Source organism: Saccostrea cucullata, unplaced genomic scaffold, assembly GCF_032062105.1.
Source record: "Saccostrea cucullata isolate Sc308-1 unplaced genomic scaffold, CSIRO_AGI_Scuc_v1 ctg5665, whole genome shotgun sequence".
Classification (NCBI taxonomy): Eukaryota; Metazoa; Mollusca; class Bivalvia; order Ostreida; family Ostreidae; genus Saccostrea; species Saccostrea cuccullata.
In genome coordinates this window covers 35,188-46,673 of record NW_026932113.1, presented here as the reverse complement: position 1 = coordinate 46,673, position 11,486 = coordinate 35,188, and the positions used below count along the sequence as shown (strand labels likewise).

General features: G+C 35.1%; 2 protein-coding genes and 1 long non-coding RNA gene across 3 annotated transcripts; all 3 read left to right on the top strand.

Moving 5' to 3' along the window:
* The first annotated feature begins 3,218 nt into the window (after nucleotides 1–3,218).
* Nucleotides 3,219–6,308, top strand: LOC134234486 (uncharacterized). The gene is made up of 3 exons (XM_062716567.1): nucleotides 3,219–3,333; nucleotides 4,889–4,987; nucleotides 5,320–6,308. Exons 1-3 carry the CDS (start codon nucleotides 3,219–3,221, stop codon nucleotides 6,306–6,308), a joined length of 1,203 nt encoding a protein of 400 aa, XP_062572551.1.
* Nucleotides 6,306–7,734, top strand: LOC134234485 (uncharacterized). Its single transcript, XM_062716566.1, has one exon. The coding sequence runs from the start codon at nucleotides 6,332–6,334 to the stop codon at nucleotides 6,968–6,970; it is 639 nt and encodes a 212-aa protein (XP_062572550.1). The 5' UTR covers nucleotides 6,306–6,331; the 3' UTR covers nucleotides 6,971–7,734.
* A 1,272-nt stretch (nucleotides 7,735–9,006) lies between these two features.
* Nucleotides 9,007–9,707, top strand: LOC134234488 (uncharacterized). The gene is made up of 3 exons (XR_009985182.1): nucleotides 9,007–9,115; nucleotides 9,265–9,330; nucleotides 9,675–9,707. It is a non-coding gene; the product is annotated as an uncharacterized LOC134234488 (long non-coding RNA).
* Nucleotides 9,708–11,486: the final 1,779 nt, after the last annotated feature.

Below are 11,486 nucleotides of genomic sequence, written 5' to 3'. Positions count from 1 at the left end.
TTTTAGTCATCATTCATATTTACTTACCTTGAGTTTTGTCATATAGCATGTGTACAACTGTAAATATGTATAATACAAATACACATCTTACTTGATGTTTCATTCATATCATAAAATGCATTATTGTAATGTTACATTCAAAAGCACCAAAAATTGTTATGTATTTTACTTCAAACTATTTTATTTCACAATTGATTACTGCCTTTGTCGCAATTGCATATCTTTCATGCCTCTCTTTGGACCCCTGTTAAAGTTGAATGGCCTTGATTGAAATTTATAAACTTTAATTAGAGTTATGTCCCTTTGTGAATCTAGCTAAATAACATTTCTAAAGATTTGTCAAACTTTTATTACTTCTCAATCTGTATTTCTTTTTTTTCTTTTTTTTTTATTTATTCACTGTTTTTAGGACAAAAGGTAAACTGGTATGGCAATGCTAGGGTAACCCTTTCCTTGAACATTTATTTATTTTTCTAAAAAATCACTCAATATTTTAAATAAACTGATAAATTGCACCAAATCCAAAGTTACAAAAGCATACTCATACTGTAAGAATTATAATTATGGATATTCCCATTTTTAAATCCCCTAAAGATAGGCTAAAGGAATCTAAGTAACTAAATATAGGCCACCATGTGTACGGATGTTTATTGGCAAATGACCTTGAATAACATGGACCGAATAAAGTTGAAGTTCATACCTATTTTTACATTAGCTCATTTTGTTTATAGATTATTTCTCTAAGTAAGTTTTTATTCATTCAAAATCTGCTGATGAAGTTGGTTATTATTACCACATTGTAATCTTGTACCATGTGCCAGTGTTTAACAGGTCTGGGCGGCCTCCGTTTTTGGAGGATACATGTAGCTAGATTCATTAGGCAGCCAGATTTTTTACCATATATGGAAATCGCAATGCAATGTCGGATAGTTTATCTTCTGATTTCAGAGGATAGCACAGGTAATTTTCAAACGCCGCATGCCTACCTTTAATCAAAAAGTGCAAGCACCAGAGTACAATTAAATAAAAGATCAGACATTAAACTATCAATTGTATGTGGCGATTTGAGATTCTATGTCTAGAATTTTTACAATACGCTTTCAAAGTTGGCACTTCTTGCGCTTCATTTCTACTTAATATTTCTTGTTATTTTGTTTAATTTTTATGTTTTTTCCCTATCAGGACAAATAAAAAGGCACTTAAATGCTCAAACAATACATAAATAACATTACTTTCATATTTCTTTTAATTAAAGATTAGAGGAAAAGGAAAAACAAAAGAAAACGTACTGTAAAGACAAAATACACTCTGCCTGATAATTTAAGCAAAGATAAAATAAATATTATTTAGAGAAAATAAGAAAAAAAAATCCCACTTTTTATCTGTGCAGCATCTAAACTTCCGCTAGAGTTCTTAGATGAGGCCTCGACGGGGACCATGCATTCGCAGTATATATATTTCCACGGACAACGTAAGTTTCAGTCAGATTAGTTTTGACAACGGGTAGACGCAATTGAATTTAAGTCAGTCTTATAAGGGGGACGGTCTAACCACTGAAGTATGGATAATACCCCCACCCCCTTTTTTTAATGAAAAAAAAAATGGGAAACACATCTATTTGTCGTTATATGCAAGCAGATTGTACTTTTTCTCACGTTTAAAGAATGGCCCTATTCGGTATATTTTTATTATAAATACACCATTCTTTAAACGTGAGAAAAAGTACAATCTGCTTGCATATAACGACAAATTGTGTTTTTTATATTTTTGAAAAACTCTTACATTTTTTTTCAAAAAAGAGGGGGTGGGGGTATTAATACTTCAGGTGCAAAATATAATTCGGAAGAAAAGTACTGACTACGATTTGACTTACACAATTTATGGATTTTACTAATCAAACATTACAAAATTTACTTTGAATAATAATTATTGCATAAAACGTTCCCCCAACCTGCTTACCCACGAATCCCAATGCAAAATTATCTTTTGAATAAGTATTTGACAAAAGTTGATTCACTTGCAGCACACTTCGTTACTTTTTCATCCACGTCAGTGAATTACTTTCATTTTCATCGTCTCCAATTTAAAGACAAGTGTGTTTTATTTATTTATTTATTTTTTGAGTAAAATAAGATTAATTTTAGGGACAATAGGTTTTGGGTGTGTATAATTATTGTTTTAAATTATGTACAACTTTGTTGATACAAGTATACACTCAAACATTAACAGTATTACAGAAATATGTGGCAATATATTACTTCTGGAAGAAAGAAAATCGGGGGTCCCTTTTAGTGAGAGCATACCACGAAAAGTAATGCGTCAACATATATTTTTTTTAAGCATCATTTTTCTTAAATATAATTTAGTAAAAATAATGCAAATTTACGAAGTTTGAGTCCATATTTTTTTTTAAATGACCAGAGATTGTCCCCACTATTTTCTGACATTAAATTTTTGATACAATATTACAAAGTGCATCTATTTATAATAATTCATGCAAAACAATGATTATATATTGTTTTATACTAATATGTTTCTACTTATTTTGGGTATTAAAGTTGAATATTTAGACTTAAATTAATTTATATACAACAAAATCTAGGATAGGTTAAATTTCAGTATTTTACATTTAGGGGTATATACTTAGATAGGCTATAGCGGAAAAGTGAACATGTTGACATATAATTTTTCTTGTGTCTATCCATTGCTGGGATGTGTGTCTATCTTAAATTGCACATATTTCAGCTTGTCTGTAAATATGTGCCGTTATCAAAGCTCTCCTCTTTATAATTAGCATTAAACTATATTAATTTGGATTTATGTATTGTTTAGATTTAAAATTGGTTTGTGTGGTTGATAATTGTGTAGATCAATCTGTTGTGTAATCCGGAAACTTGATCACTCTGAATTTACAGCATCCCCACTTCCTTTTTCAACAAAGGCCTGTAACCAGCGGATGGTTTAGAAATTAAAGTGAAAAATAAAGTGAAAAATAATTTTAAAAATAACTATTAATTAATTTTCGATTTTCAAAATTAGTCGAATCAACGACATTACAAGACATCTAAGACCTGGAGCGCTTCCGATGGCAGCATATTTGTTGGATATTTGGTTTTGGGCAGCGTGCAGCATCCTGTAGTGTGTCGGTATCGCCATTATTCTGTGTGCAGGCATAACTTTCTTCAATTAACAAACCGAACTTAAATAAATTTGTAAGCATGCCGCCCATAAGGACAAGACGCAGAGGAGAGAAGAGCAAAAAACAGGTCGGAGGAGAGGCCCAGCCCCAGGTTCAGGATGATTGGTTGGCGACACAACAAGCACCGAGGCACTGTAATTTAACTGACCAATCAGTACAAATAATTTTCTGTCGCAAATGGGGGTTCTATCTAACCAATCAGATAAGAAGGCAAATATGAAAATTCAAATATTGAAAAGCTAACTTTTTGTATTGGGTAATGATGGCCAAAACCTCCTCCAACAATTGCTGCCTTTCTAATTTATTTGAGCATATATACATCTGTCCATACAGGTAAATATCAGGATTTACTGCACAATGTACGTGCGAGGTCCTCTGGGTGGAATAAATTCCGTCCGATTACGGCATTGTGGGTCATTAAACATCACCTTCGGGAACTGTAGGGGCAAATAAATGTTACGCATTTAATTTTCAGGGGTTTTGTGTAAGGAAACCATGCTCGTACACGCACATTTGTATAAAGTGTGGTCAAGATCATGCCATGGTAAATTGTCCTTTCTCTGTAAATGTAGTTACAGGCAAGCTTCTTATTTCAGCCCAAGACAGGCCTTCCCAGGGGTCCAGCAATCCAGTCGACTTAACGTGCTTGCAAAATTCTCGAGATTTATGGGAAATAGGTTCAACACCAATTAGGGTTTCTGCATTGGCACCTTTTTTGCACCAATATCCAATAAGGAATGTAGCAAATGAAATATTACAAGGATTCACTTATGGGTTTAAGTTAAATTATTCAGGTCCAAGAATGTTTATTTTATCTCAGAATTTGCTTTCGGCTAGGCAATTCCCTAATCAGTTGCAAGAAAAAATTGTTAAAGAAGTACAGGAGGGAAGGGTGCTGGGCCCATTTTCACACCCACCTATACCTAATATGCACATTTCTCCAATTGGTCTAGTCCCAAAGTCAAGTTGGTTGGAGGATGATTACACATCTTTCATGCCCTCCATCACTTGGCATTAACTCATTTATTGACCCAGATGATTGCAGCGTTAAATACACAGCTTTTGATACAGTAGTCGATATGATAAATCAGGGCCCGGTGCTGAGTTAGGAAAGGTCGACATTAAAAGTGCTTTAGGTTACTCCCAATATACCCTGGGGGATTTTATCTGTTAGGATTTAGATTTAAGGAAAAAGTACAAGTGCTTACCCATGGGATGTTCTTTCTTGTTCAATTTTCGATTTTCAACATTTTTGCAGTGGGTTATAACAAATAAATCTGGTTTAAATACAGTAGAGCACTATTTAGATGATTTTATCTTTGCAGGGAGTAGGGGATCAGGGGAATGTTTGCAATTAATGACATTATTCCAGGTTGTGTGCAAAGATTTTGGGGTTCCTTTAGCAGTGGATAAAACACAAGGACCTGTTACTTGTTTAGTGTTTTTAGGGTTAGAAATCATTTTTTTTTCAAAGGTCTGCTTGGCATTTTAATGGAAAGGTCAAAGGTTAAGTTGAAAGAAATGGAATCATTAGTTGGAAAGCTCAATTTCTTTTCCAAGGCTATCAGGGGTAGTAGGGCATTCACAGAAGATTTTATGATTCTATGATTGGCATTTCCCGTCCCAATAGTCACATTAGAATCACTAGGGCATTGAAAGAGGATATGTTAATGTGGGTTAAATTTTTAGACCATTTCAATGGAGTAGCTTTCTTCCCATGTTCAGAATGGGTGAATTCAAGAGCAATACAGCTCTACACAGACAGTGCAGGAGCTATTGGTTTTGGTTGTGGGTGCTATTTTAAAGGAAGGTGGGTTTCTTATGAATGGCCTGTAGAATGGGAGAATCATGATATCATCAGAGATATAACATTTCTTGAGTTAGCCCCTATAGTGTTGTCAGTTATGCTTTGGGGGGAGGAACTTAGCTGTCATAAGGTTCAATTTCATACAGATAATATTGCCTTGGTAAGCATCCTGAACACTTCATCAAGGTCTCCGCGAATTATGTTTTTAATAAGGAAGCTAGTTTTGATGCTAATGCAATATAATATTATATTTAAAGCCAAACATATTTCTGGCATTGATAATGGTATAGCAGATGCTCTTTCTCGTAAACAGTGGGGAAGATTCCGACAACTTGCTCCAACAGCAAACCAGGTCCCAGATCCCATTCCATCCACATTTCACAGTCTGATGTCCAGGGGGAAGTTTCTCGACTATTGATTGCATCCAATTCCTACAATACTACAGTAACCTATAAAACAGGGATCATAGCATTCCACAAGTTTAGAAATATGTCAAATGAAAAAATTATCTGGCCTCCTCCTGTGGAGCAGATAGTTAACTTTATCGCTTACCTATCACTTAATGGCTATGCAGAGTCTACGGCTAGAGCCTATGTAGGGGCTATTGGCTATGAATGCAAGATAAATGGATTCGAAGACTCAACTAATAGGTTTATTGTTTCTAAAGTGTTGGAGGGTTTCAAGCGTCTCAATTCTAGGGTTGATACAAGGTTGCCAATTACAGAAAAAATTTTGGCGAGATTAACGGGGGCATTGAGCAGTGTGTGCTCAAGTTTTTATGAAGCTAAATTATTCACAGCAGCATATACATTAGCATTTTTTGCCTTTCTGAGGGTGGGAGAATTAGCTATATCTAAGGGCAACAACTCTCAAACCATTTTGGGAATTGGTGATGTGAACATACAAAATAATCAACTGACATTGTGTATAAGGTGCTCTAAAACTGATCAGTTGGGAAAGGGGGTAAAAGTAGTGGTAAATAATCATGGTTCGATTATTTGTGTGCAGGCAATGACTAAGTTTTTAGAAGTAAGGCCAAACTTTCCGGGCCCCTTGTTTTGTCATTTTGGAGGAAAGCCACTTACAAGATATCAATTTTCAGCAGTTTTAGATAAAGTCATTGTAGCTATTGGACTAGAGAGCAAGTATTACAAGTCTCATTCTTTTAGGATAGGGGCTGCAACAACAGCAGCAGACAAGGGTTTTTCAGATGAAGAAATTAAAATAGCTGGCAGATGGAAATCAAGTGCCTTCCAGACTTATATAAGATCTCCACTTAGTCGAACATCTCCATTATCATAATTAGCATATTTAATCTAACTGGCATGCATCTGTTAATTAATATTACAGGGTTCCCAAAACCAGGCAGAATTACAGTTTGGATTGTTGGCTCATCAATTATAAAAAGGGCATCCATAGCAGCAAGATTAAGACCGGGGGGATGGAGCCTTGGGCTGAACCAAAGAGGGGTAGATATTTGGTGGCAAGGGTACGGGGGTTTAAAATTTATTGACCTAGTTCAGAAGGTTAGATACTTGGCAACATTAGAGGATCCTCCAAGATATTTACTGATTCATTGTGGGGCCAATGATCTGGGTCAAATTAAATTGTCAAGATTATTGTACAGAATTAAGTGGGACATCCAATTACTGTCAAGTATCTTCACCAACACTACTCTCGTTTGGTCTTTTCTCCTCCCCCGCATTTCATGGAGACACTCGAGTAACATTAGAGCAATGGAGCAGGCAAGGGATAGGTTAAACAGATGGGCAGCAAAACAGGTATTTCAATATGGGGGGAGAATTATCATGCATTCCCAATTTGTAGGTAAACCTGTACAATTGTATCACTCAGACGGAACTCATTTGTCAGAGTTAGGGAATTACATTTTCCTCAACAACATTCAAGGGGCCCTGGAGTATTTTGCCAGTGGGGGTAAAAGCAAAGAATTTCCTTGTAAATAATTATCAAAGTTTTTGGCAGAGGCACAGTGGTCATCTTGAAGGTTCCTATACCATGTGGCGGTGGGCAACCTGATTGTATGTCTGCTAACGCACACATTCATCAGGTGCCCATGTGGCCATATCGTCACCTTCAAGCTGGATGTAGATATATGATGTTGACTGTTGATACGTTGATGTTGATTTAGTTGATTTAGTAATTTTTCATATAGACAGTTTAAAGTAAAGAGTTGTATATTAAATGATATGTTGATGTGTCGATAGCATGATTGTGATCAACCCAGCATGCTACTTGCCATTTCGGACGACACATAATATGTTGTTGTAGGGGGTGAGCCCTGTTGTCTGGCGACCCCAAAGTTGATGTTGTAAATTCATTTATATGACCACTGTGGCCAATATATGCCATACAATAAACTATAAACTTAAAAAATGTGTTTTTAATTCTAGAAATTCATAAGTATGCTACAAATGCAAGGAATTAGTCTTGTGTATTGAATTGTGGGGGCCTGGGTAGGATAAGTCATTATTGTCTTTGATAATTGCACATATTTCAGCTTGTCTGTAAATATGTGCCGTTATCAAAGCTCTCCTCTTTATAATTAGCATTAAACTATATTAATTTGGATTTATGTATTGTTTAGATTTAAAATTGGTTTGTGTGGTTGATAATTGTGTAGATCAATCTGTTGTGTAATCCGGAAACTTGGACCGGGATTTTATATGCATCTCGCGCATCACTCTGAATTTACAGCATCCCCACTTCCTTTTTCAACAAAGGCCTGTAACCAGCGGATGGTTTAGAAATTAAAGTGAAAAATACCCTCCCATCCCAACCCCCACATAATTACTTTGACTTGTATACTGTTTCTGCCGTTTAAGTTTTATACTTCCAGATACCAGGAATTGGCTACAGAGACAGGAATCCTTATACCTACATCTGGATACCAGGAAATGTCTACAGGGACAGGAATCCTTGGACCTAAATCTGGATACCAGGAAATGTCTACAACCGACAGGAATCCTTGGACTTACATCTCGTCACAGTGGTTAATTTGAAAGGTCAATGCGAATCAGTGAAGCCATATCGTCACCTTCAAGCTGGATGTAGATATATGATGTTGACTGTTGATACGTTGATGTTGATTTAGTTGATTTAGTAATTTTTCATATAGACAGTTTAAAGTAAAGAGTTGTATATTAAATGATATGTTGATGTGTCGGAAACATGATTGTGATCAACCCAGCATGCTACTTGCCATTTCGGACGACACATAATATGTTGTTGTAGGGGGTGAGCCCTGTTGTCTGGCGACCCCAAAGTTGATGTTGTAAATTCATTTATATGACCACTGTGGCCAATATATGCCATACAATAAACTATAAACTTAAAAAATGTGTTTTTAATTCTAGAAATTCATAAGTATGCTACAAATGCAAGGAATTAGTCTTGTGTATTGAATTGTGGGGGCCTGGGTAGGATAAGTCATTATTGTCTTTGATAAAAGCAGATTTTTAAAGATTGAGCCCATTTAGTGCCGAGTATAGAACTACCTTAAGTCATGTTGTTGAATGGTTATTTAGAATTAATAACTGAATTTATCGATGTTTCTTTTATCCATCAGATGGTCCAGAAAAGGCCGTAATTACACTGACACCATCATTATCAGTGTATTCTGTTGGCGATGAAGTAAAACTGGACTGTTTAACTATCAGTAACCCTCCGCCAGTGTACAGCTGGGGATTCTTATCTACCAATAGTAGTGAAGAGGAACACACTATCAACTTGGATAGAATCGGATCCTCTCTGCTGTTGAAAAATCTTCAAACCAACAATTCCGGAGATTATATTTGCTCTGCTTTCAATACGTTTAACGGGAAGACTCTGAATGTTACAGCTGTTGTACGTTTGTCAGTCAAAAATCCAGAAATACAGCTTACCTCTGCTTATCCGATGAGTGACGCAAAATTATGCCAACCCGGGGAAATATGTAAAGAAAAGAAAGGACAGTCTGCCGTTAGCATCAATATTTGGATGGTAATTTTTATTCTGTTGACCGTGATATTCGTTTCAACCACTGCATATTCATTCATTAAAGAAAAACCAAACTTACAGAGTTGTTTAAGGGAAAAAGATGTAAACATGAGGTACGAAGTTATATACATAATCTGATTGCCATTTTAAATTGTTTGAATACATAATAAAAGATTTAAATTTCTAATTTCAACAACTGATGTATTAGCGATTTTTTTTACCTGAAAACGCTCAAATCTGAATAAATTCCTTTTTTTCTTAGTAGTCCCTCCTTGGAGACTAAAGGAAGAGACAACAGTGAAGAAACGGACCAAGACGGGAATAAACTGTATGGTTTAGCTCTAAAACAAAAAAAAACTATCTTTTATTTTCTTTCTTTTTATCTGTGAAACATTTCAATCGAATGCCTTTCTGTTGTTAAAACAGAGAATTTTTTTCATTAAATTTATTATTCCAGTGCTGCTTACTTCAATACAAATTAAATGGTATATTCACAGTTTAACATTTTGCAATTTAATTTAAGACTTCCGAAAACTTTGATATTGAAATTTAAAATAATGTTATTGTTAAACTCTGGATCATCAGGCACCTGATACCATTGCAGGTGCTTTGGAGATCTGTGAATGTTCTTTATTATCTCCACATTTCACTTCATTTTTTTTCCTTTTTCAGGTATGACACTGCCTGGCGTTAATATGATATAGGATCAACTTTTTATTACTAGTAATGCATATCCATATGGATAAAAACAGTCGTCGATTCTTTGACCAAATTACTGGGAGTATATTTTTCTGTGTATAATGTCCTCGGTGCCCAGAAAGAAGCAAAAGACGCTTTTCAATGATTTAGTCTTTATAATTTAACTAAGATATTCTCTTTGAATTAAAACACATGTCCGTAACATTTTTATCCAATTTCTGATTGTTTTTAGAACTCATTTTTGAGTATGGTCCTTCATATATTGGATTATAGCAGATCCTATGATTTCTTTAACTTGTTTCTTCTTTCTAAAAGGTGTTGTTTTTTTTAAAGTTTGGAAAATGAATCAAGTCAAAGGATGAAAGATCTGGCGAATATTATTGTGTGACAAAATATTACCTTTCTGTTTGTCCCCAAAACTCCTTAACTCTTCATGGCGTGTTGGTTTGGACGCTGTCGTGAAGAAATTAAATGTAGTGAATTCCTCTTTCTGGTTCCTTTCTTTCAAAAACCTTTCGTTTTTTGTTGTTTTTTTTCAAAAAAGTTGCTTTTTGGACTCCTCCAGAAATTGAACTGCCTTCCCGAATAATAATTTGAACAACAAGACCACTAATATTTAAGAAAATGGCACATAAAACTGTCTTTGTCCTTCTACAATTCTTTGCTCTTCTCAGACCTTGGCTATTTCTGTCAAGTGCATCTTAAAGCTGACATGAATTCTTAAAAACGCAACATTTTCATCTATGTACGACTTGTTTCATACCAACTATAGCCGTATTCCGCCATATTTCTTTCAGATACATTGTCTCATTGTAACGATATATACCCCAATGCGGTCGTTACACTTGAATGATTTTGTGGCTTGGGTATCGACTTGTGCACATCTCCGATGGTAAAGCATATGAGAACACATGAGGTGATCAAGACATTTCAAAACCACAACAAACAACATAGTAATCATATTTCTGAATAATTATGATTTGTATCAGAAGGAAAAAATGCAAGTTTGGAAGAGAAATTTAGATGCATGAGTACGTATTTTACAGTGCGCCAATTTATGCAGAATAAGCTTGAAATAAAAAGCAGTAAAATTTGCAAACACATTTTGAAATTATATCATTTGAATGGAACAAAACAACCTACGTCTTTGATTTGCAGGTCCTAAAGATGCAATTGATGCATATCGAGAAAACGCCTCGAACGCTGTAAACGTACCCATACCTGGAAATAAGGTTACTGCATCGGTTCAAAGATGTGCACAAGTCAAGTGATATACACCCTGAATCCCATTTATTGAAATATGCATCACAAAAAAGAAATAAACTCCATAAAAGCTCAATAGTAAACACACTGTCATTACTCCGTACAGACTAGCATGTCGATAAACTTAGTCCGTGCTGATCACAGTTTGATCAGGGAAAATATCACAAGTGGAAAGAGAACTTATTTGGGATTTGCGCTGCTGAAAAGGGGGGGGGGGTTAAAGTATTATAACTGCTGTTCATAAGCTATAATTGTGAATTGTCTATCTACATGTACTTTTAATATACATTCTATACAAAGTCATGTATATAGTCTGCAGTTGGCTTGCGTCGCAAAATTCATTTGTCAATTATAACTGATTATTTTAGTACTAATCTCAAATCTAAACCAAGTAATTTGAGGTACGGTAATTATTTACTTCAAATCTTAAAAGCAATTCACCAGAATACAAATTTTTATGTGTACATCTATACGTTCATTAACACACACACAAACACGGAGAAAGGCCACCCCCTGTTCAGA